Source organism: Lathyrus oleraceus, chromosome 1 (assembly GCF_024323335.1).
Source record: "Lathyrus oleraceus cultivar Zhongwan6 chromosome 1, CAAS_Psat_ZW6_1.0, whole genome shotgun sequence".
In the NCBI taxonomy this organism is placed as follows: domain Eukaryota; kingdom Viridiplantae; phylum Streptophyta; class Magnoliopsida; order Fabales; family Fabaceae; genus Lathyrus; species Lathyrus oleraceus.
The window spans coordinates 32842240-32869492 of NC_066579.1; the positions used below are offsets into that span (position 1 = coordinate 32842240).

The 27253-nt window shown below is 35.9% G+C and overlaps 1 protein-coding gene and 1 non-coding gene across 2 annotated transcripts; one reads left to right on the forward strand and one right to left on the reverse strand.

Moving 5' to 3' along the window:
- Window positions 1-16193: 16193 nt before the first annotated feature.
- Window positions 16194-17769, forward strand: LOC127084106 (uncharacterized). The gene is made up of 5 exons (XM_051024535.1): window positions 16194-16359; window positions 16475-16521; window positions 16719-16803; window positions 17269-17330; window positions 17507-17769. Exons 1-5 carry the CDS (start codon window positions 16299-16301, stop codon window positions 17645-17647), a joined length of 396 nt encoding a protein of 131 aa, XP_050880492.1. The 5' UTR covers window positions 16194-16298; the 3' UTR covers window positions 17648-17769.
- A 4160-nt stretch (window positions 17770-21929) lies between these two features.
- On the reverse strand, window positions 21930-22057 carry LOC127116781 (small nucleolar RNA Z247). Its single transcript, XR_007801569.1, has one exon. It is a non-coding gene; the product is annotated as a small nucleolar RNA Z247 (small nucleolar RNA).
- Window positions 22058-27253: the final 5196 nt, after the last annotated feature.

A 27253-nucleotide genomic window follows, 5' to 3' on the forward strand; every position in this document is an offset into this window, starting at 1 on the left:
TCTAACTGAATTATTAAACCATTAGGTAAAGTTAATACATAAGTTCCTATGGCTAAAGCAACAACCTATACTCAATTGCCAACTCGTAGGTCAACTTCACCTTTTTCCAAATCTCTACTCCTTTTTAGCCCCTGCATATTAGTACAAATGTGAGAACCGCATCCAATATCTAATACCCATGATGCAAAAGTAGATATATTAATTTCAATAACAAAAATAACTGAAGTTGAAGTCTCTACTCCATTCTTCTTATCTTCCAAGTACTTTGGGCAGTTTCTCTTCCAGTGTCTGGTCTTACCGCAATGGAAGCAGGTGTCACCCTTTGATATGCCTCTACTAGGCATCAAAGTAGGAGCAGTGGGTTCGGGTTTGTCAACTTCCTTGCCTTTCCTTTTACCACCCTGCTTGGTGGGTCTTTTGTTCTTTTTATTTTCCATTTCCGATCATCAGAATGGACTTTCCTTTTGACTTCAGATTCTGCTCAGCAGTTGTTAACATGCCTAGCAGTTCAGGAAGAGTTTTGTCCATATCATTCATGTTAAAATTAAGGACAAATTGACTCAAGCTCTCTGGAAACGATTGGAAGATCAAATAAGTCACAAGTTCCTTTGCGAGGGGAAAACCCAACCTCTCAAGGTTCTCCACATACCCAATCATCTTGAGCACAAAGGGACTTACAGGGGATCCCTCAGCTGACTTGCCTTGAAAAGGGGATTTTGAAACTTTAAACCTTTCATGCCTTGCCTTCTCATGATAGAGCATCTTCAGGTGTTCGATCATATCGAGCGCTGCCATGTTCTCATGTTGCTTTTGCAACTCCGAGTTCATGGTAGCTAGCATGAGGCAAGCAGGTTCATTTTTATCATCGACATGCTTCTTATAAGCATCTCTTTCTGCCTTAGGTGAAGAACTAGGAGGTTTTGTTGGTGTAAGCCCTAGAGGCCAATACTTTTGGTACTTGTATCGAATTATTTATTAATAATAAAAGGCTTTTTCTTTATTACGTTTGTTTAATAAAGTCCCTAGAATAGCTAGTCCGTTTAATGTATTAAGTGTGACTTTATCATGAGAACACATTAAACATAAGGACACTATTCTTAAAGTATCCGTAGTCGAGCTTTATTGTGAAGTGGGATGACATTAAAGCATTAAGACTATTATGTATATAGACCGATGATCACATCTCATGGATCATGGATAAGGAGTTATCAAGTCTTGAACATAGGTATGAATATTAAGAGTAATATTTATACCGGATTGACCCGCTATGAGAATACTATATAGAAAGTTATGCAAAGTGTCATAAGTTATTCTCATGGTGATAATGGTGTATACCACTCTTCGACCTGAAACCACTATGGACCCTAGATGTAGAGTCGGGTGCTTTATTGCTGATCAAACATTGTCCATAACTGGATAACCATAAAGACAATTGATGGGTACTCCATGAAGCATGCTGAGGGACATGAGTGACCTAGATGGAATTTGCCCATCCTGCATAAAAGGATAAATGTCTATGGGCCCAATATTGAACTGGACAAGGATGACACGGTCTATGCCTTGTGTTCAATATAGACATAAGTGCAAAAGGGTAATTATACACATAAGTATTATACAGAAGGTTTTGTCAGATCACATGACACTTTCGTGTCTTGGGTAGCAGTGATGTGTTGCTAGATACCGCTCACTGTTTATTATGTTAAATGCATGATTTAATATAATTGCCAACGTTACGAAAACCTACAGGGTCACACACAAAGGACTGATTGATGAGAGATAAAGTATCTAAGGAATACCGTAAGATACGGTGCCCTTAAGTGAATTATTGAACATTGTAAGGTACAATGTACTTGAGTAGAATACGAAATATGGTAAGGTACCATGGGCTTAAGTGATTTTGGGCATATTATAAGATATGAGCCAAAATACACTTAAGTGGGCCTTTTAGCTTGAAGCCCACACAAGTGGTTCTATAAATAGAACCCTTGTGCAAAAGCATTGATAGCGATTGCATTATTTTCGTTTTCTCTCTCTCTCTCTCTCTCACTCAAAGCCTTCATTCGTACCAGCTAGCACTGTGATTGAAGGAGTCCGTTCGTGTGGACTGAGTAGAGACGTTGTCATCGTTCAACGTTCGTGATCGCTCCGTGGATCTGCATCAAAGGTTTTGATCGTCACAAGAGATCTGCACAAAAGGTTTCAATCGTCACAAGAGGTAAATATTCTATCACTGATCATGACCATTCGTAAGGATCTCTAAAGGAGAAAATTTTAATTTCCGCTGTGTTTTGGATCGCAATTCTCCTTCAGGTTCCTCTTCAGGAACAGATTCCTCTAAGACATACAACTTTTTATCATGCTTGAGGATAATCCTCATATTTCGGTGTCAATCCAGAAAATTTTTCCCAGACAATTTTTCCTTATCAAGGATTGATCTCAAAATGTTGTTAGAGGTGTTTGTTGTCACTTACGAAACCATGACTCGGATAGCTGTTTATTTTCTGTATTAATATGATTAAAAGACAGATTGAATCAATTAATTAAACGGGTAATTAAATTTGGCATCATGAGTGTACGAGTTGGGTGATTGATGTTGACTATGCTTCGGAACCGACATTAGTATGGTGAAGCAGCGATACATCGATCGTCCATAGGTTACGCAATTGAGACCGATCAACTTATATATGATATAAGTAATCCTAATGCAAAGTACGGTATATGTGATATACTGTTTCTGTTTCGTTCATTCAAACACTAAATGGTTGTTTTCCTTTGAGCGATCAATGGTCATTTGCTTCGAAATCCGACATTAGTATGGTGAAGCAATGACCTGTTGATCAATCATACTGAATCAACAATCGAGGTGTGTTTGATGGTCTGAAATTGGCGCATTAGGGTTGGTGACGGCGCAAGGGTTGTGCCGTCAAAGAGTTGTGAATTTAGGGCTTTTGAAACACGTCTGTTGACTGTTTCAAAGTTTTGTTATTTTGGCCGCGTGACGTTCGTCACGAGCTTGTGACGATCGTAACAAGCTGGACGTGACGGTCGTCACAGGCCTTGTGACGGTCGTCACACTCACAGATCCAAAAATCTAGCCATTTCTGTTTCTGGCCGCGTGACGGTCGTAACATGCCTGTGACGGTCGTAACATGCCTGTGACGGTCGTCACACTCACGGGGTCAGAATTCTTGGGGTTTTCGGTTTTGGACAGGGGCGCTGCCCCTCCAACCCCTGGAACCACCGTCCGCTGACCGGGCAGCGGAACCCCAAGCTAACTCTGCGTAGTGTGATCGGTCGCCGAAATTTAATTTGGTTTAATTAATTAAAGGAATTAAAATTAATAATAATAATAATAATAATATGTTTATTATTATTGCCTTGTGGTGATCAGTTATGCCCTTAGTCTTCCTTCATTTTGTTTTGGGTTTTAAATACGACCTGCGTGTCGTGCATCTCCTTTTAATCTCTTAATGTAACTTCTTTTCTCATCTCAATCCCTCGTATGTAAAACAAGTTTCTTCTGTAATGTAATGAAGAAAGAGAAGAAGACAATGTTATGAAGAAGGGGAAGAATTCAATATCAATGGAGGACAACCTTGAAGATCTTGCTTGGAGAAGCTTAGATCGTTATTAGGTTAGCTTAGGTTCTCTCATTGGCTTGGGAGAACAATTGCGCTAGGGGCCATAACTGTTTCATTATGTATGTTGATGCATGTGTATGTATGTTGATGCATGTGAATATATATTGATGCATGTGAGAGACGATTTATATGATAAATAAGCCGGTGAGATCATAACAATTACAATTCCCTCAAATTAAATATTAAGTTTATGCTTTCCAAGTTTTAGCACTCATCAAGACTAGTATCGGATAATGTAGGTTTCGCCTACGCGAGGTGCATGTTCTATATTAGTAAGATGTGATGGGATAATTGTAATATCCAACTACTAAAACAATGGGTCAAACCTAACTGAATAAGTTATAATAAGATTATATATGTTTAGAAGCAAGAGTTGGGAATGATCCATATGATGGATTGGAATAAGGAGTTATTCACCCAACTGAAATTTTCGAGAGTTGTATGAGATACAATTGGAAGGAGTTCCTACCTAAATAACCTAGTTTTATGTAATCCGCCTACACGGACTTAGAACAAAGTGAAATATGGATCTCGACCCACTAGAAAATCTTCCAACGGGATTTTCCGAATCAAATGATGAGGGTCATTTGTTTTGAGTAAAATAGTGGGAGCATATTTAATTAAAGGCCTAATTAAATATGTTATTGATACTTATATTTTCATTAATTCTTATGTAGATTACCATGACAACAAACACCTCTAACAACATCTTGCGATCAATCCTTGACAAGGAAAAATTGTATGGGACAAATTTCCTGGATTGGCACCGAAACCTGAGGATTGTCCTCAAACATGATAAAAAGCTGTATGTCTTGGAGACTCTTGTTCCTGAAGAGGAACCTCCTAGTTCTACACCTAAGGCAGAAAGAGATGCTTATAAGAAGCATGTCGATGATGCCAATGAAACTGCTTGTCTCATGCTAGCTACCATGAACTCAGAATTGCAAAAGCAACATGAGAACATGGCAGCGTTCGATATGATCGAACACTTGAAGATGCTCTATCAAGAGCAAGCAAGGCATGAGAGGTTTGAAGTTTCAAAAGCCCTTTTTCAAAGCAAGTTAGCTGAGGGAGCCCCTGTAAGTCCCTATGTGCTCAAGATGATTGGGTATGTGGAAAACCTTGAAAGGTTGGGTTTTCCCCTCGGAAAGGAACTTGCGACTGATTTGATCTTGCAATCGTTGCCAGATAGATTCAGTCAATTTGTCCTAAATTTCAATATGAATGATATGGATAAACCTCTTCCTGAACTGCTAGGCATGTTAAGAACATCTGAGCATAATCTGAAGACAAAAGGGAAGTCCATTCTGATGATCAGGAATGGAAAGAGACAGAACAAAAGGCCCACCAAGCAGGGTGATAAAGGGAAAGGCAAGGAAGTTGCCAAACCCAGACCCACTATTGCTGCTTTGAAGCCTAGTGGAGGCATAGCAAAGGCAGGCACCTGCTTCCATTGCGGTAAGACCGGACACTGGAAGAGAAACTGCCAAAAGTACCTAGAAGATACGAAGAATGGAGTAGAGACTTCAACTTCAGGTATTTTTGTTATTGAAATTAATTTATCTACTTCTGCATCATGGGTATTAGATACAAGATGCGGTTCTCACATTTGTACAAATGTGCAGGGGCTAAAAAGAAGTAGAGATTTGGCAAAAGGTGAAGTTGACCTACGAGTTGGCAATGGAGCAAAGGTTGCTGCTTTAGCCGTAGGAACTTATGTATTAACTTTACCTAGTGGTTTAATAATTCAGTTAGAGAACTGTTATTATGTACCTGCAATTAGCAGGAATATTATTTCCATTTCTTGTTTGGACAAGTTTGGTTTTTCATTTATAATAAAGAACAATTGTTGCTTAATTTATTTGAATGATATATTCTATGCTACTGCACAAATGAGCAATGGACTGTATGTCCTTGATCTCGAAATGCCTATATATAACATTAATACTAAAAGGATGAAACCTAACGAGTTAAATCCAACTTACCTTTGGCATTGTCGATTAGGCCACATAAATGAGAAACGCATTTCCAAACTCCATAAAGATGGACTCTTGGACTCTTTTGATTATGAATCATATGAGACATGCAGATCTTGTTTAATTGGAAAGATGACAAAGTCTCCATTCACAGGAAAAGGTGAAAGAGCGAATGATCTTTTGGGCCTAATACATACTGATGTATGTGGACCACTGAACATACCAGCCAGAGGAGGTTTTCAATACTTCATCACATTCACTGATGATTTCAGTAGATATGGTTATGTGTATTTAATGAAACACAAATCAGAGTCCTTTGAAAAGTTCAAGGAATTCAAGAATGAAGTACAAAACCAACTAGGTAAGAATATTAAAACCCTTGGATCAGATCGAGGTGGTGAGTATTTAAGCCTAGAGTTTGATGACCATCTGAAAGAGTGTGGGATCCTATCCCAACTTACTCCTCCTGGAACACCCCAATGGAATGGTGTATCTGAGAGAAGAAATCGAACCCTGTTAGACATGGTCCGATCCATGATGAGTCACGCCGATCTTCCAAACTCCTTTTGGGGACATGCACTATTGACAGCAACTTACACACTTAACCGTGTTCCATCCAAAAAGGTTGAGAAGACACCATATGAGATATGGAGTGGTAAGAAACCACATATGTCTTACATAAAGATTTGGGGTTGCGAGGTTTATGTGAAATGACAAATTTCAACTAAGCTTGAGCCCAAATATGACAAATGCTTATTTGTGGGGTATCCTAAAGAAACAAGAGGGTATTACTTCTACAATCCTTCTGAGGGAAAAGTGTTTGTCGCTCGAACTGGAGTTTTCCTAGAAAAGGATTTTATTTCCAAAGGAACCAGTGGGAGGAAAGTAGAACTTGAAGAAATTCAAGAATCACAAAGCATAGATACACCTATGGAGGAATTAGAGCAGGAAACACAAGAAGTTGTGGAAGAGCAACCTGCTCAAGTAGAACAAGACCAGCGTAGGTCAAGCAGGATACGTCAATTACCTGAGAGATATGGATATCTCATAACTGATCAAGGTGATGTATTACTCATGGATCAAGATGAGCCTGTGACCTACCAAGAGGCCATAACTGGTCCCGAGTCTGAGAAGTGGCTAAAAGCCATGAAATCTGAAATGGATTCCATGTACACAAACCAAGTTTGGACCTTGGTAGAGCCTCCTGTAGGAGTTAACCCTATAGGATGCAAGTGGGTCTTCAAAAGGAAGACTGACATGGATGGTAAGGTACATACCTATAAGGCAAGACTGGTTGCAAAAGGATATAAACAAATTCATGGGATTGACTATGATGAAACCTTTTCACCAGTTGCAATGCTTAAATCTGTTCGGATTTTACTTGCTATCGCTGCATATCATGATTATGAAATATGGCAGATGGATGTCAAAACTGCTTTCCTTAATGGAAATCTTCTTGAGGATGTGTACATGACACAGCCTGAAGGATTTGACATACCAGAGGAAGCCCGAAAGATATGTAAGTTACAAAGATCAATCTATGGATTGAAGCAAGCTTCCAGAAGCTGGAATCTTCGTTTTGATGAAACAGTAAAACAATATGGATTCATCAAGAACGAAGATGAGCCTTGTGTCTACAAGAAGGTTAGTGGGAGCATGATCGTTTTCCTGGTATTATATGTAGATGACATATTACTCATTGGAAACGATATCCCTACCCTACAACAAGTAAAGTCTTGGTTGGGGAAATGCTTTTCTATGAAGGACCTAGGTGAAGCAGCCTATATATTAGGAATCAGAATCTATAGAGATAGATCACAAAAACTGCTTGGCCTAAGTCAGAGTACATACATAGACAAAGTGTTGAGACGCTTTAATATGCATGATTCCAAGAAAGGATTCATACCTATGCAACATGGCCTGTGTCTATCAAAAACACAATCCCCTTTAACTAAAGAAGAAAGGGATTGCATGAATAAGATTCCATATGCATCTGCAATAGGATCTATCATGTATGCCATGTTATGTACTCGACCAGATGTCTCGTATGCTTTAAGTGCAACGAGTAGGTACCAATCTGATCCTGGTGATGCTCACTGGGTAGCTGTCAAGAATATCCTTAAGTATTTGAGAAGGACTAAGGACTCATTCTTGATATATGGAGGTCAGGAAGAGTTGGCTGTAATTGGATACACCGATGCTAGCTTCCAGACAGATAAGGATGACTTTAGATCGCAATCTGGTTATGTGTTTTGCTTAAACGGTGGCGCTGTGAGCTGGAAAAGTTCAAAGCAAGATACAGTTGTTGATTCTACAACCGAGGCCGAGTATATTGCTGCCTCAAGTGCAGCAAAGGAAGTTGTTTGGATCAAAAAGTTCATTAGTGAACATGGCATAGTTCCTAGCATTGTGGATCCCATTGGTCTCTACTGTGATAACAATGGTGCTATCGCACAAGCCAAGGAGCCTAGATCTCACCAACGATCCAAACACATACTTAGGCGTTATCATCTCATTCGAGAGATAATAGATAGAGGAGATGTGAAAATATGCAGAGTACCTACACTTGACAATATTGCTGACCCACTGACAAAGCCTCTTGCGCAGCAGAAGCATGATGGCCATACTGGATCTATGGGTATTAAGGGTATGCCTGATTGGCTCTAGTGCTAGTGGGAGATTGTTGGTGTAAGCCCTAGAGGCCAATACTTTTGGTACTTGTATCGAATTATTTATTAATAATAAAAGGCTTTTTCTTTATTACGTTTGTTTAATAAAGTCCCTAGAATAGCTAGTCCGTTTAATGTATTAAGTGTGACTTAATCATGAGAACACATTAAACATAAGGACACTATTCTTAAAGTATCCGTAGTCGAGCTTTATTGTGAAGTGGGATGACATTAAAGCATTAAGACTATTATGTATATAGACCGATGATCACATCTCATGGATCATGGATAAGGAGTTATCAAGTCTTAAACATAGGTATGAATATTAAGAGTAATATTTATACCGGATTGACCCGCTATGAGAATACTATATAGAAAGTTATGCAAAGTGTCATAAGTTATTCTCATGGTGATAATGGTGTATACCACTTTTCGACCTGAAACCACTATGGACCCTAGATGTAGAGTCGAGTGCTTTATTGCTGATCAAACGTTGTCCGTAACTGGATAACCATAAAGACAGTTGATGGGTACTCCACGAAGCATGCTGAGGGACATGAGTGACCTAGATGGAATTTGCCCATCCTGCATAAAAGGATAAATGTCTATGGGCCCAATATTGAACTGGACAAGGATGACACGGTCTATGCCTTGTGTTCAATATAGACATAAGGGAAAAAGGGTAATTATACACATAAGTATTATCACAGAAGGTTTTGTCAGATCACATGACATTTTCGTGTCTTGGGTAGCAGTGATGTGTTGCTAGTTACCGCTCACTGTTTATTATGTTAAATGCGTGATTTAATATAATTGCCAACGTCACGAAAACCTACAGGGTCACACACAAAGGACGGATTGATGAGAGATAGAGTATCTAAGGAATACCGTAAGGTACGGTGCCCTTAAGTGAATTATAGAACATTGTAAGGTACGATATACTTGAGTAGAATACGAAATATGGTAAGGTACCATGGGCTTAAGTGATTTTGGGCATATTATAAGATATGGGCCAAAATACACTTAAGTGGGCCTTTTAGCTTGAAGCCCACACAAGTGGTTCTATAAATAGAACCCTTGTGCAGAAGCATTGATAGCGGTTGCATTATTTTCGTTTTCTCTCTCTCTCTCTCTCTCTCTCTCACTCAAAGCCTTCATTCGTACCAGCTAGCACTGTGATTGAAGGAGTCCGTTCGTGTGGACTGAGTAGAGACGTTGTCATCGTTCAACGTTCGTGATCGCTCCGTGGATCTGCATCAAAGGTTTTGATCGTCACAAGAGATCTGCACAAAAGGTTTCAATCGTCACAAGAGGTAAATATTCTATCACTGATCATGACCATTCGTAAGGATCTCTAAAGGAGAAAATTTTAATTTCCGCTGCGTTTTGGATCGCAATTCTCCTTCAGGTTCCTCTTCAGGAACAAATTCCTCTAAGACATACAACTTTTTATCATGCTTGAGGATAATCCTCATATTTCGGTGTCAATCCAGAAAATTTGTCCCAGACAATTTTTCCTTATCAAGGATTGATCTCAAAATGTTGTTAGAGGTGTTTGTTGTCATGGTAATCTACATGAAAAATATGAAAATATAAGCATCATTAAAATAACATATTCAATTAGGCCTTTAATTAAATATGCTCCCACTATTTTACTCAAAACAAATGACCCTCGCCATTTGATTCAGAAAATCCTGTTGGAAGTTTTTCTAGTGGGTTGAGATCCACATTCACTTTATTTTAAGTCCGCGTAGGAGGATTACACAAAACTAGGTTATTTAGGTAGGAACTCCTTCCAATTGTATCTAGTACAACTCTCGAATATTTTAGTTGGGTGAATAACTCCTTATTCCAATCCATCATATGGATCATTTCCAACTCTTGCTTCTAAACGTATATAATCTTATTATAATTTGTTTAGTTAAGTTTGTCCCATTGTTTTAGCAATTGGATATTACAATTATCCCATCGCACCTTACTAATATAGAATATGCACCTCACGTAGGCGAAATTTACATTATTCGATACTAGTCTTGATGAGTACTAAAACTTGGAAAGCATAAACTTAATATTTAATTTGAGGGAATTTGCAATTATTTTGATCTCACCGACTTATTTATCATATAAATCGTCTCTCACATGCACCAACATACATTCACATGCATCAACATACATACAAAATGAAACAGTTATAGCCCCTAGCGCAATTATTCTCCCAACCCAATGAGAGAATCTAAACTAACCTAATAACGATCTAAGCTTCTCCAAGCAAGATCTTCAAGATTGTCCTCCTTTGATATTGTATTCTTCTCTTTCTTCATAACATTACATCACATAAAATAAGCTCATTTTACATACGAGGGAGTGAGATGAGAAAAGAAGTTACATTAAAAGATTAAAAGAGAGGCACGACACGCAGTCCGTATTTTAAAATCCCAAAAAAATAATAAAGGAAAACTAAGGCCATCACTGATCACCACAAGACAATAATAATAAACACATTATTGTTATTAATTTAAATTCTGTCAATTAAATAAACTAAATTAAATTTTGGCGACTGATCACACTACGCAGAGTTAGCCAGGGGTTCCACTGCCCGATCGTCGTTTTTCGCATCAACACTTGATACTATAAAGCATAACTCTTGTGCAGTCATAACCCTAATCGCATAACTCTTTGACAGTACAACCCTTGTACCGTCATGAACCCTAATGCAGCAATTCCATACGGTCAAACACACCTCGATTGATAATTCAGTATGATTGATCAACATGTCATTGCTTCACCATACTAATGTCGGATTCCGAAGCAAATGACCATTGATCGCTCAAAGGAATAACAGTCATTAAGTGTTTAAATGAACGAAATAGAAACAATATATCATATATACCATATTTTTCATCAGAATTACTTATATCATATATATAAATTGATCGATCTCATTTGTGTAACCTATGGAGGATCGATGTATCGTTGCTTCACCATACTAACATCGGACTCTGAAGCATAGTCAACATCAATGATCCAAATCGTACACACATGATGCGAAATTTAATTACTCGTCTATTATTTAATTCATTATGTCTTTTAATCGTATTAATACAGAAAATATAGAAAACGAACAACTATCAGATGCATGGTTTCGCAAGTGGCTCTGATACCACTGAAGGAAAATTGCGATCCAAAACGCAGCGGAAATTAAAAAATTTCCTTTAGTGATCCTTACGAATGGGCATGATTAGTGATAGAAACTGTTACCTCTTGTGGCGATTGAAACCTTTGATGCAGATCTAAGGAGTGATCACGAGCGTTGAATGGTGACAACGCCTCTACTCAGTCCACACGAATGGATTCATTCAGTCTTAGTGCTAGATGCTACGAATGAAGGATTTTAGTGTGAGAGATAGAGAGAAACGAAATTTCATTTAGTGAAATGCTTCTGCACAAGGGTTCTATTTATAGAACCACTTGTGTGGGCTGTAAGCTAAAAAGACCACTTAAGTGTTTGTGGCCCATATCTTATAGTATACTGAAAATCACTTAAGCGCATGGTACCTTACCACATTTCGTATTTTACTTAAGTGCATCGTACCTTACGAGCTCTACAATTCACTTAAGTGCACCGTACCTTACGATGTTCCTTATTTATTCTGTCTCTCATCAATCCGTCCTTTTGTATGTGACCTTATAGGTTTTCACGATATTGTCAATTATATTAAATCACATATTTAATATAATAAACAGTAAGCGGTATCTAGCATCATATCACTGCTACCCAAGACACGAAAATGTCATGTGATCTGACAAATCCCTTTTTATGATAATACTTGTGTGCACTATTACCCTTTTTGCCCTTATGTCTATATTTAACACAACACATAGACCGTGTCATCCTTGTCTAGTTCAATATTAGGCCCTTAGAAATTTATCATGTTATGCAGGATGGGAAAATTCCATCTAGGTTACTCATGTCCTTCAACATGCTTCGTGAAGTACCCATCAACTGTCTTTATGGTCATCCATTTACGAACAACGTTTAATCAGCAATAAAGCACTCGACTTTACATCTAGGGTCCATATTGGTTTCAGGTCGAAGGGTGGTATACACCACTATCACCATGAGAATAACTTATGACACTTTGCATAATATTTTATGTAGTATTCTCATAGCGGGTCAATAAAGTATAAATATTACTCCTAATATCCATACTTATGTTTAAGATTTGATAACTCCTTATCCATGATGCATGAGATGTGATCATCAGTCTATATACATAATAGTCTTAATACTTTAATATTATCCCACTTCACAATAAAGCTAGATTACTGATACTTTAAGAATAATGTCCTCATGTTTAATCGGATCTCATGATTAAGTCACACTTGATATATTAAACGGACTAGTTATTTTAGGGACTTTATTAAACAAACATAATAAAGAAAAAATCTTTTATTATTAATAAATAATTCGATACAAGTACCAAAAATATTGGCCTCTAGGGCTTACACTAACAACCCCCAGGCCCAACTGGTGTCCTTGAGCCTACTGAAGAGACAAACGTATCAGACATGAATATAAACACCAGACTTTTCTACAAAGTGAGTACATGTTACTATATGTAATATGTATGCCCTAGCGAAAGCGTCATAACTCCCATCTGATACAAGCTCGTCGTATGTCTTCTTAAGTCAAAACAAACGAAGATGTGCGCCCCTGTTGATCCCAAACTCCTCCTGTACAGCCGCATCAGATACTCCTAAATCTTGTGTAACAGTCTGACATGCAAGGGACATGCTAAGTACGAGAGCCGTCCAAAATCTGCCTCCAATGGGGAGATGGAACAATGAGGAGACATCATCCAGAGTGGTAGTCATCTCCCCAAATGGAAGATAAAATGATGACGTCTCCTTGTGTCATCTCTCAACAAAAGCACTAAGTAGTGGAGCGTCAAACATGGTGAGGGAGCAGTGGGCAAAATCAAGCAGTTGGAAGTCCTGTAAAATCTGGCTGACCTGCTCAGACATAGGAATCTTAGGGAAGTCTTTCATCTTCAACCCATGCGATGTCACCTTCAGTGTGGGACACTCACGTGACAAATAATTATAAACAAATTAACATTTAGCTTTTATGGTAGAATAATAAACAAATTAGAGTTAAACATAAAAGACATATACCTCTCTCTGTCATACTTGTAACGCCACATGGCCAACAAACTCGATAAGCACTGACCGATCAATGGGTCCTCCAGGGAATCCTGCATCAATGTGCACAGAGGGCTCGGCCGAAGGAGTTGTAACCTTCGTGTCAGCAGTAATGGATGAGACCGAATTAGCAACATCAACATCTGGCTGGACCACCCAAGCAACCTTCTCTAAACCACCCTCCACCACAACCTCCTCAACAACAACAACCGAATCTACAACCTCCTCAACCACTCCATCAGCAACAGCAACATCGAGTGCTACGAGGTGCCCGTAACTGACCCAGCTTAGCCAACCGCTTCCGATGTGAATCGGTTAGGGCCATTCGCCCAGCCTGTATCTGGGAAGACTCAGCCTCAACATCCTTAGCAGCCCTAGCCTGGTCTACCACTTGATCAACATCTCTCCCTCAAATAGTGTCGTCTCTGCCTAAATATTTCACTCCAAAAGAAGGAAAAATTAAAAAAAAAATTATTAGCAACTACCAGAAATTTCATAATTTTCTATATAAACAAAGTTTTTGTGCATAGTGGAATTTTCAAAACTTCCAGTATAAATTCTTATGGTATATATACCAGAAATTTCAGAATTTCCGGTACAAAACCGTATTTTTATAACTACCAGAAATTACGAAATTTATGGTATATTAAATGGGATTTTGTATCAGAAATATTGAAATTTTCGGTAAATATTTCATGAAAATACCGGAAATTTTGAAATTTCCGATTCAAATACATAACATTTTGAAAAACTTAGTATAATTACTCACTATTTTTGAAATTTCTGATACTTGCTCCAAATTTACGATATCGACCCATCAATTTCAAATTCGCGCGTCTGGATTGTAAATTTCAAAAAAAATTGAAATGATTTTACAAGGCCAATGTCATCTTTTCATACGCGATGGTGTGTCAGATATAAGTGGGGGTGTCAAATTAAATGCCCAATAAGTGGGTATATGATTTTTAATTTCTTTCCCATAATGTGTTGGGCCAAGTTTTTAGCATTTAGTTTGGAAGTATTTAACTTGACACCCTCCAATTAAATCTGGCACCCCCTATTTAGAGCATTTTTACCATTATACCCATTGTAAAAATCATTTTTTTTAATTTATCTATTTTTACTTTATAATATGTACCGGAAATTTTTCATTTTTTCATTTTTTTATCGGAAATTCCAAAATTTCCGCTAAAAAATCAATATTTCCGGAAGAAAAAAAATGAAGAATACCGGAATATTTTTAAATAAAATTTTTACACTATCGAAAATTTCGAAATTTCTTATAGTGTTAAACAAAATTATGTTTAAAATTGAATATAAACTATCGAAAACTTTATTTTAATTGAAATTTCTGATATAAAATGGAACATTTGTAATTTTCGATAATATTTTTAAGTTCACATAAATTTTAGAAATTCCGATATATCAAAAATTTAGTGTGTACAAGAAATTCTATCATCTATCAAAATTTTCAAAAAAAAATTGTTTGAAATTTTTTTATGAACAATTTTAAAATTATGAAAATTATGGGATGTCAGATTTAATTGGAAGGATGACAGAAAAAATTCTTTTAGTTTGGACTCTATTTTTAACAAATTATTACTAACTACAAATTTTTGGAGACATAACCAGTGTTGATGCGATGGTGTGCAAACCCGACAAAATGCACTAATTCACACAGGACTGCAGGTACCTAGAATAAGCTGTGTCAACATAAATTTGGATTCCTGACACCTAGCTAGCAAGGTAGCTATTAGAATAAATAGAAATATTTCATATGGTAAGGGACAAGTTAGACTATCAAGAAATCTAGAAATGTGAATGTCTTTTAGAGGAGACATATGGTCTAAATGGATCTAATCAACATTGGAAAAACCTTTGGTTTCGTTGCACAAAAGCAATTAAAGAGACCAAATAAACACTTGTTTCATGGCTGTTGTAAACATGGATGTTTACATTTGTTAAGATCAAGGAAAAACAATAGTAAATTAGGGAATGTAGCATGTTACATTGGGTTCATAAAACTCGCATTAAAGTTGAGTTCAGTCAAAACATTGTAGCATTCTCAAAAGTAAATATACCTTTTAAGATTTCACACTTTACACACTTTGGCTTTTCGATAGTATCTTTATATAAATTTTTGAGCTGTTTGAAATACATATTTAATATAGTATATTATTACAATTTAAGTTTTTTATTATCATTTATCTAGAATCGGTCTGAAACTGAGCCGAACCAAATAAAAAACAAAATAAAAAAATTATTAAAAAAAACTTGAAATAAATATAATAGTTTAAAAAAAATTATCTTCTAATAGTTTGATATAGTTTAAAATTTCTAACTGATATATCGAATCAATAATTTTATTTCAATTCGATTCTAGATAAATTCAAATAATTTGATTTAATTCGAGTGCCATTTTTATATGGTTCTGTATGATTTAGTGATTGAACTCCGCATCATAAGTGCATTTAAAACTATAAACTTTTCAATACAAACCTATAATTAAATGATTGGAAGATATTAATTATAGTTTCCATTTGACAAAAGAGTGCTATTCTAGACAACAAAAATAATAAATGAAGAGAGGAAAAACCTTACTAGTTTAGGTAGATTAATTACTTCAAAATGTGGACCCTAGCAAATTGATAAATATAAATAGCTATCCATCCATCACCCATACTTCCATCACTTGCATGTTCCACTAGCATGTTTTCCACACACACAAAAACTTAACTAGAAAAATTTGAGTTCCACCCTTTTCTTTAAGAGCCTCATTCTACTTACTTGCTCATAATAACTATCTTCAAATGAAGCTTTCTTTTCTAGTTTCTCTTCTTCTTTTGTCCCTCTTTCTATCCAAAGCTCAAGGTAATTTGTACCAATGTATTCTATAGGTTCAATAAAACTTCATTTACCTGTTATGAAATGTTACCTATATAGCTATTAGATTACTCATGTTATAGTTCTTTTTTCTTTTAATTAGGGATTCGCTTGGAGAAAGGATCTTATGCAGCTCCTCAAAATAAACATGTTAGTTATGATCATTGAATAATATTACTTTGCACTTTCATATAATATTTTTATTAGAATCGTCTTTGCAGATGCGTAAGACTTTAAACCGCTGTTTAAAAAAATCTTATAAAATATTTGTCACGATGAGATTTATTTTAAATGTTAACCTTCATGGTTCTTATTCTTATGTTAGAAAAAATAATTTCTAATTGCAGGATGAAGAAAGAAAGTTGTTGAAAAGAAATAATAATGGTGATACTGATGAGGAAACAGTTTTTTGCAAAGATGAACATTGCACAGGTACCTTGAAGAAAAGAATTAGTACTAGATCAACCAGAAAAGGAAACAACCAATTACCACGTATTCATGAAGATTACTGTGGACCTAGACATCATAGACCTTCACACCATTAGTTCTCTAGCCCCATAAAATATCTTTGTTTATTTTTATTATTTATCATGCAATTATGCATTCTTCCCTTGTCAGTATAATGTTGCGAGCGGTTGTCAGAGTGTGAATTAATCACAATATTTATAAATAATATTTTCTTTATTTTGTAATTTTATATTATAATCATGAAAATCTTGCATTTGTAACAATGCAACCTTAACAGTGTTCTATAGTTGAAACCGTGTTTTGTTTAGGTCATAACGACTTTTTGTCTGTGATTTTTTTTTCAACTATAAAATGGTGAATAATGGTATTGATGCTTCCTATAAATTTTTTTTAAATTTATTATTCGACAAAAACTATATGTTGTTGCAGGAAAGATAAAGAATAGGAAACTTTTTACATCATCAGCTTCTGCACTTCATGCCATTTCAAAGGTTAGTTAATTTAGAGACAACAAATTGATTGTTTTCAAGGATTTTGTTGAATTACTTCTAATAAAATTAGAAAATAAAAAATGAGAAATATTTTAAGAAACGAAGCAAAGTCTTAGTTTTCAACACAATTGATTTCTTGAAATAGTTTAAAAATCATATACATTCTTTATGGACAGAAGGTGAAGACCAAAGGGAATGATAAAGTAAAGGAATTTAAAGTAGTTAAGCAAGAAGAAGAGGATGTTCATGAAGACCTTATGGACATAACTGACATGGATTATTCTCCAGCAAGGAGAAAGACTCCCATACACAACTGACTCTTGGGATCAACAACTACTAAAATAGATAGTTTTAATTTTAGCATAAATAAAATATTGGCAGATATGTTATTGGAGACAGCATTACTGAAATTTTGCAGTTTTTTTAGGCTTTCAAAAGAATGACAGTGTACTATAACATCAGTGTAATATTTCATTATCTTTACCCTATATATCTATATAATATATATAATATATATATATTTATATAATAATTAAATTGAAGAAAGATCAAAGTTAAGGGCACAACCACCACGCAACCGAACACCCAAACCTCAAACTACTAATGACTCATGTAAGGATAGGTTCCTTCCATCACTTATAGTAAGAACAAGAGTATCCAAATGATTAGTCAAGATATTACTTTCAAGAAGAGAAGATGCATTGATAAAACCATTCCTCCATATTTAACATCTTTTGAGAAAAAAAATAATCATTATAAAATTTACAAATTGATCAAACCATTGCATGTCAAATCATAGTTAAATTGATTCTAATACTAAGAGAAATTTTTAAGGATCAAATAACATCTAACACCATAGTGAGATTACAAGGTAAAACAATAGCCAACTAATCTATCTGGAAAATTCTATCACAAACAGGCCGTGAAGAATTATAATATATATAAATTTGTGATTATTCTATTGATCAGTAACATAGGGAGAGCATGATCCTACAATTAAGTTAGTATTGATGGCTATACACTGAATATGAAACATAATAATCTAGCCTATAATTAGAACATAAATGCTATTGATTATAAATGAAATAATAGGGACACGATGCTAATGTTAAGGAATCATGTTTCTAATTCCCCTCTTCAAGTTGGTGGTGAGTGGATAACACCAAGTTTGTTTTTAAGTTGGCTGAAACGTGTGTGGCTTAATGGCTTGGTGAGACAGTCTGCAATTTGATCAGTTGTAGGAACATAGGCCACAACAACTTCATTTTGTAGTACTTGATCTCTGATATAGTGAATATCTATTTCAATGTGTTTGGAGTGAGCATGAATGACAGGATTTGAAGCTAATGCCTTGGCACTCAAGTTATCACACCACAATATGGGTTTCCTTGGAAGTGGGAGTTTAAGTTCAACAAGTAATGACTGAATCCATGCTATTTCATCAGCTAGGGCTCTGTATTCTGACTCAGTGATTGATCTTGATACCACCTTTTGCTTTCTTGATGACCAAGAAACAAGTGTTTCACCAAGGAACACACATTAACCAACCATGGATTTCCTGTCATCAACACTAGTCACCCAGTCTACATCAGAGAAGCCATGAATGTCCAGATCAGTGGATGACTTGATGTGTAAGCAATGATTTATGGTGCCTTGGAGATATCTAAAGATTCTTTTTATGCTTTGCCAGTGTTCAAGTGTTGGTGAGCTCATGTATTGTCTGAGTTTGTTAACAGAGAATGCTAGATCGAGTCTTGTGTGAGTCAAGTATTGTAAGGCACATATGACTTGTCTAAACACAGTTGGATCAGCTAGTTTCTCTCCCTCAACCGTGATCTACCTACCTGTTATCATAGGTGTGGGATATGGTGAAGCTTTGTCCATCATGAATTTACTCAATAAGTCACTTATGTATACATTCCAATGGCATCTCTTTTCACTTCTATGCCCAGAAAGTAGTGCAGCTGGCCCAAGCCTTTGAGAGAAAATACATCATTAAGCTGAGTGATGAAAGCTTGAAGGAACTTGGTGTTGCTTCTTGTAATTATTATGTCATCCACATAGATAAGTAGAAAAGTAATGTGATCTTTACCTTTTATGAGAAAAAGAGAGGAATCACTCTTTGTGTTTTGAAAACCCCACTTCAGTAATGCAGCCTTGAGACTATCAAACTAAGCTCTTGGTGCTTGCTTCAGTCCATAGTTGCTTTAGATAGCCTGCATGTGTGATTAGGCATGTTTGGATCAACAAATCCTTCAGGTTGATGCATGAATGATGTTTCCTTGAGATATCCATTTAGGAAAGCATTGTTAATGTCTAGTTTCCTGACTTCCCAATTGAGATGGATTGCAATTGAAAGAATGATTTTGACAATCCTAGCTTTGATTACAGGGCTGAAGGTTTCTTTATAATCAATGCCAGCTGTTTGTTGAAATCATTTGGCAACTAGCCTAGCTTTTCTCCTTTCTATGGTACCATCTGACTTGTATTTGGTCTTGAAGACCCATTTTGAGTCAACTATGTTTTCTTCATCTTAATAAGGGACTAGTGTCTAAGTTTTGTTAGACATGGGTGCTTGAAACTCCTTTTGCATTGATTCCTTCCATAAGGGCCTTGTGAGAGCATCCTTGGCATTTGTAGGTTCCACTGTATCTTTGTAGGTCTCAGCTAGACCAATGTAAGGAAGCTTTGGCTCGTGAATGTCTAACTTGCTTCTGGTTTGTATGATGCCTGCATTGCTTGCTTCACATGTACTTTGCTGGGTTATGTCAAGTTGTATCTATGGATGAGTTGCATCATCTAGTACAGTATCTTCAGATTATTTTGTGATATTGTTGTCAACTTTGGTGGCATTGTTGTCATCTTGTGATTGTTGCTCAATTTGTGAGTCAGCTGAGTTCACTTCATCTGAGATATCTCATACAGGGATGCCATCAGTGATAGAATTACCTGCAGGGCACAAGGGAAAAGAGAATCATGGATTGTTAGTTGTTTTTAGAGAACCTATTGTATTGAGAAACCCACCATGGAATGTGAAGTGATCTTCATTGAAAATAACTTGTCTTGATATGAAGATCCTGCCATGGGAATTGAGACATTTATACCCTTTGTGAGAGTTACTATAGCCTAAGAACATACATCTGGTTGTATGAAATTGCAGCTTGTGTTGATTGTAGGGTTTGAGGCATGGATAACAAGCACAACCAAAGGGTTTTAAGAGCTTATGGTCAGGTTCCTTATGAAGCATGAAGGAGTAGGGGGATATCATTTTGGGTAACTTGAGATGGCAGTTTGTTTATAAGGTATACTGCAGTGGAGAATGTTTCCCACCAATATTGGAATGGCATTTGAGCTTGTGCAATCAGAGTTAAACCAAACTCAGCTATGTGTTTGTGTTTCCTCTCAGCTCTTCCATTTTGCTGAGAGGTATAAGGACAAGACATTCTAAAACCTATGCCAGCTTCTATTGCAAGTCTCTGCACAGGTTTGTATTCACCACCACCATCACACTGAATTACTTTAATTCTCTTATTGTATTGATTTTCATCCAAGGCTTTAAATTTAATGAAAGCTTGCACAATTTCAGACTTTTGTTTTAAAGGATAAATCCAAGTGAACCTACTAAAATCATCAACAAAATGCACATAATATTTGAAACCAGGAGATGACATTATTGGTGCAGGGCCACATACATCAGTGTGAACCAACTCAAGTGGTTCCTTAGCATGAGATGAAGAAGACTTAAAGGGTAAGAGGTGCATTTTGCCATATTGGCAGGCCTCACAAAAACTAAAGTGATAACTAGGTGATACTTTGGCATTATAATTTTTCAAGACTTTGTCTAATGTGTTATTGTTTGGGTGACCAAGTCTCTTATGCCAGCTCTCCCTGATAGATATATAAGCACTTGGGCTCCTTTCAATTCTTGAGAGCTGATATAATCCATCTTTAAGTATTCCTTTTAGTACCGCCTTCCCTGCCAAGTTGTCCTTCACAAAACAACAATTCTTATCAAACTCAACAAGAATGTTATTGTCAGCAGCCAATTCAGACACACTTAATAGATTTTTGGTAATGTTGGGCACATATAGTATATCATGTAGATTAAGTGACTTGAGTTTGGAAGAGCTTGTGGCTATAATTTCTAGTTGCTCACCATTTCCAATAATCATAGAATTCTTACCATGATGTTCATTTATTTCTTATAATTTTTTCAGTTTAATGTGTCACATGATTGCTTGCTCCATTGTCAAAGTACCAATCATATTCTTGATTGGTTCCTTGTGATGTTAGGAATGCAGATTTCTCTTTCTCTTCTGCTGAGTGATTTGATCCTGAGTAGGTTTTTGTCAAACCTATAGAAGCACTGCACTGTTGTGTGACCAGTCTTTGAGCATACTTGACAAGTAGGTTTAGAGAACCTGCCTCTACCTCCGTCTCCTTTCCAACCTCTTGAGTTGGAGCCTCTCTAGTTTCCATTTGAGCTATGGAAGCCAAGTCTATTGTTTCTCTAGTTTCCTTTGTAATCAGTCTTGTTTGCAACATTTGTTGGGGCATTAAGACTTATGTTGTTAAAGGAATTGAGCTGCTCAATTCTACTCTCAAAACTCAGCAATTGAGATTGTAAATCAATCCAACTGAGATTGATTTGATCATAAAGTTTTATCACTACAGGATTGTACTCATAATCCAATCCATTCAGGGTTTGAATGATTAGATTTGAGTTGAAAATTGGATTTCCTGCCAGCTTGAGTTTATCAGCAAGATTTTTCATCTTAGACAAATAATCATGCATTTTGATTTCACCTTTCCTGGTACTGTGGAATTCTGACTTCAGGTAGGTGATTCTAGACCTTGTATGTGCTCCAGTTAGACTTTGGGCCTCCTCCCAAAGTTGCTTTGAATTTTCACAGTGCAAAAACTGTGTTACAATGTCTGTAGTCATGTAATTCTTTAACCAACCAAGAAATTGTTGGTCATAAGCTTGCCAATTTTCAAACGAAGGATTAAGCTTCTTGCTTGAATCTGAATTTGTGATATATTGCTCAGGACACTCCTTGGTCCCTAGCATGTATCCTTCAAGTCTGCAGCTTCTGATGATGGGCAAGACTAAGGACTGCCACAAGGGAAAATTGTCTCTATCAAACTTGACAGAGATAGTTGATGGAAGATCATTTTGGTTGTTTGTATTTATAATGGATGCCATGGTTTTTAATTGGATCACGAGCCTTTTGGCAACAACGCTCTGATACCAAGTGAAGAATTATAATATGTATAAACTTGTGATGATTCTATTGATTAGTAACATACACATATATACAGATGAGAAGGGAGAGCATAATCCTACAATTAAGCTAGTATTGATGGTTATACATTGAATATGGAAACATAATATTCTAGCCTATAATTAGAACATAGATTATATTGACTATACATGAAACAATATGGACATGATGTTGATATTAAGTAATCATGTTTCTAATTCACGCCGCCACCTCATAGATAACAAAGAGATAGAAAGATATCTCAAGCTAATCGAAACATAAATTACCAGAGAGGCCATCTGGGTCCAAAATATCATGAAGTTGTCAAGAAAAGATAACCCAGAGAGAGAGAGAGAGAGTAACACTACTCTAAGAAGTGCTCTCACTAAGCCTAGCCGCAAGAAGGATAGAATAATATAAAGTGATCCATATCCATCAAGAAACTAGTGCACTAAATTAACATAATGATATTATTATACATATCTTGGTCCCAGATGAAAAGGAATCTCTTCCACTATAAGTCTCAAATAAAAAACTTGTCTATCTGACAACCTACATGCCCCTATTTCATGTTTTGATTAAGACACACTTGAAGATCCTAGGAAATGTGCTCTTTAAGGATTAGGGCCAACACACAAATCATCCGAGAAAGAGGATATGAGACAGGATCCCACCTTTTTAGATATATCCTCCACAAACCAACTCAGTTGGAAAGTTGAATTAGAGACTATAAACAAGAATCCTTTCGACCAAGGACAAACCAATCTCAAGGTAGACAACTTACATGAATCCAAGCACACAACTTTCCATAAAATTAAAACCTACCTAATATATAATCTAGAAAGTTCCAACTACATAAATAATCCTTTTCAAAGTCAACCATGAAAATCAGATAGTCCTTTTTGGGTTTCTATGCTAGTTTAACAAATATTATTAACAGAAACCACTCAATTGACAAAATATCTTCTCTTGTGAAAGACCAACTGATTAGATAAGATCAAACTATCCATGACACTTATAAGCCTTGTTGCCTAAAAATTGGGAAATTTTTTATAAAGTGACCCAATAAGAAAAGTAAATTGAAAACTCCTACATGCAAATGAGAGTTAACCTTGAGAATTAGACTAACAAAGAAATAAGAAAAGAAATGATGAGGGGATGTCAGGTTGTGTAACTACTTAAACATTAACCCTAAATAAATCCTAAGAAGATATGAAAACCTCTTAAATAATGAAAAATAAAAACCATCAGGTCCACGACTTTTAATACAAACACATTTGGAGATTAATAAGTTGAGCTCTGATAGAAGAAAATGAAAGGTAAGAGAAACATTATCTAACACCATTAAGATGAGATATATTATAAAGGTGCTCCCAAAAATGGTTATTAAAATAGGTAACCACCTCTTGTATGATCTTAGAGACCATATTTACTCATTCCTCACACAAAATTCTAGCATTACATTCCTTTTATTTTTTATCTTGAAACATGCATGAAAGAAACCTGTGTTTGTATCACCTCCTTAAGCCATCTAGTACTATATTTCTAACCTAAAATAAAGTTTTTAACTTTGATCAAGGACTATTGGATAGAAATGACCCTCGTTCGCTAAAGTTCAATTTGTAAGATCTACTTGATTTGCAAGAACAGACATCATCCATAAGCACATCAATCTTAAAATCAAAATATAAAAAATTCATATTTATTCTAGGTTTTAACAGTTCTTTCGGAATTTTGACTTTTTATTTAAGTACGAATAACTTCCAACAAGTATATACCACTTCCAAAAAAAACATCAAATCGAGCCAATGGATGTTGAACTTTCATGTTTTAGGATCCATACAACTATTAGCGTAGTGAAGGATAAAAGAACAATGATGTAAGAACAAAGTTGGTTCTACAATGTATCTCTAAGATTTTGATGATAACAAAGGATGAAACAAAAATGGTACTCTAACAAAAAAATTCTTAAGTGTGCAGGACTCTGATCAAACAATCAGATAGATAAAAACATCAGATACAAAATTCAACTATCAGATGTTGCTCAGAGGAAACACGTCTAGAAGGTTCTGACTCTGATAAACACATATACCAGCAAAATAGAAAAAAGTCAGCAACTCTGGCAAAGAATACTGAATCCAGACTCTGAATCTGAAGAAGTCAAGAACACAGAGAAACTCTGATGTGGTCAGATAAAAGCAACCTCTGAAGTTAAACTCTGACTAACAAGACTCTGATACAAATTCACCAATTCAGACCGCGTAACCATGAAGAAATTTGATTTTGGAAAGAAAGTATTTCTAGAAGGAAATTATGACACGCACAAAACTATTTTAGAAAGAAACAAGGAGAGTAATGACAATAAACAGTCTTCAATGACCAAGATCCTATCATCAGTCCAACGGTTCTTCTCAACGCCTATACAAAGGACTGAATACTTCACAAGAGAATACACCTGAAACACACAAGAATACAACAACTCTCATTCATCCTCTCTTACGTTTTCACGAGTTGCTGCTCTTACGTGAAAAACTGTTGCTCTTGTAACTCTATAATATTTGCTTTTTGTTAGAAGCACGTTACATTACAAATCATATATTTTTGCTAAGATATTTCCTCAAGTGACTCTGTGCAGTCTGAATACTTGAGAAGGTTAAGGGATTATTCTCTTAGGCGGTTATTTGTGTAATCTTTCAGATTAGTGGAATAAGTCCTTTTTTGAAGGCGAAATCACCTTGGCCGGGTGGACTGGAGTAGCTTTGAATTTCAAGCGAACCAGTATAAAATTCTGTGTCACAATTTTATTTTGTGTGTGTCTAAATTTTGTAAAAGTTTTTATTTCCAAAACAATTCAAACCCCATTTCTTGTTTTTCTCTACCTTCAAATGATCACACATATCTATGGATAAGTCACCAAGATGTCATACCCCACCGGTCCCACCAACCATCAAGCACTAAGATCCTACCAATATGGTTATTCTCATTTCCATTCAGTTGAAACCAAGTAAAGCTACTACTGAGAAGATGGGTGATAGGTCAATAAGATCCATATGGAATATGAAACTCCTTAAGGATAGGTACTCACTAGACCGATTAGCACGATTATATCCACAAGAAAGAATTCTCTCCTCAATAAAAAAAATTGAAGTCTTCCAAAACTTACTACAACTCCCCGCCAAAGAGCACTTTATGATGCACTAAGTCATCCCACTAGAGAAGATATTGATTAAACATTAACCATAAAATAGTCAATTGAAAGAGCCCCCAAATCAAAATTCACAAAAAAAAACATATTTACTATAGGTTTTAAGAGTTTTTTTGGGGTCTTAAGTTTTTCTTTAAGTACAAATAACTTCCAACCAGATGAACAATATTTATCCCAACAAGTTTAGACCACTTCCAAAAAACCATTTGGTCAAGCCAATGGTTGTTGAACCTGCATATTTTAGGATCCCAACAATTATTAGAGTAGTGAGGATAAGAGAACAATGGTCAAACAGATCTATGGATAAGGCCTACCAAGATTTCGTACCCCATCGATTCCACCAACCATCAAGCACTAAGATCATATGCGTATGACTAGCCTCATTACCATTCAATTGAAACCAAGTAAAGCTACTACTGAGAAGATGGGTGATAGGTCAATAAGATCCATATGGAATATAAAACTCCTAAAGGATAGGTACTCAGTAGACTGGTTAGCACCATTATACCCATAAGAAATAACCATCTCCTTTATAAAATAAAATAAAATTGAAGTCTTCCAAAAATCACCACAGCTCCCCACCAAAGAGCATTTTATGATGCATTAAGTCATCCCATTAGAGAAGATTTGAAGTAAACATTAACCATAAAACAGTCAATTAAAAGAGCCCCTAAATCAAAATTCACAAAAAAGAAACATATTTACTCTAGGTTTTAAGAGTTCTTTTAGGATTTTGAGTTTTTCTTTAAGTACGAATAACTTCCAACTAAACAAACACTATCTGCCCCAACAAGTATATACCACTTCTAAAAAAAACATTAGATAAAGCCAATGGTTGTTGAACCTACATATTTTTAGGATCCTAAAAGTTATTAGAGTAGTGAAGGCTAAGAGAACAATGATAAGACACATTTATGGATAAGGCCCTCTAAGATGTCATACCCCATCGATTCCACCAACCATCAAGCACTGAGATCCTATAAATTTAGACGGGCTTATTTTTATTCAATTAAAACCAAATAAATCTACTACTGAGAAGATGGGTGGTAGGTCAATAAGATCTATATGGAATATGAAACTCCTAAAGGATAGGTACTCACTAGACCGATTAGCAAGATTATGTGCATAAGAAATAACCATCTCCTCTATAAAAAAATTTAAGTCTTCCAAAACTTACCACACCTTGTAACACCCTGAACCAGAAACTTATAAATAAAGGATTACTCGTCAATTTAAGGTGTCACCAACAATCCTTCAAACAACACAAAGACATTTTGAAAACACGCAATTAAAAATAAACAACATACAACACTTGTCATCACATGCTCGCCTTCACTTAGGGTATCATCATAGCGGAATCACATCATCTCAATAATAAAACATATCAACTTCAAATTGGGTCTTATAAAGACTTAATTTTTCACAAATGGTTTCAAAAATGATTTCATTATCCC

Bases quoted from the DNA above. Each gene is read 5' to 3' on its own strand.
- LOC127084106 (XM_051024535.1), top strand. From the start codon at position 16,299: ATGAAGCTTTCTTTTCTAGTTTCTCTTCTTCTTTTGTCCCTCTTTCTA. The intron at 16,522-16,718 runs GTTAGTTATGAT...TTCTAATTGCAG, and splicing joins CAGCTCCTCAAAATAAACAT to GATGAAGAAAGAAAGTTGTT. The intron at 16,804-17,268 runs GTACCTTGAAGA...ATGTTGTTGCAG, and splicing joins CAAAGATGAACATTGCACAG to GAAAGATAAAGAATAGGAAA.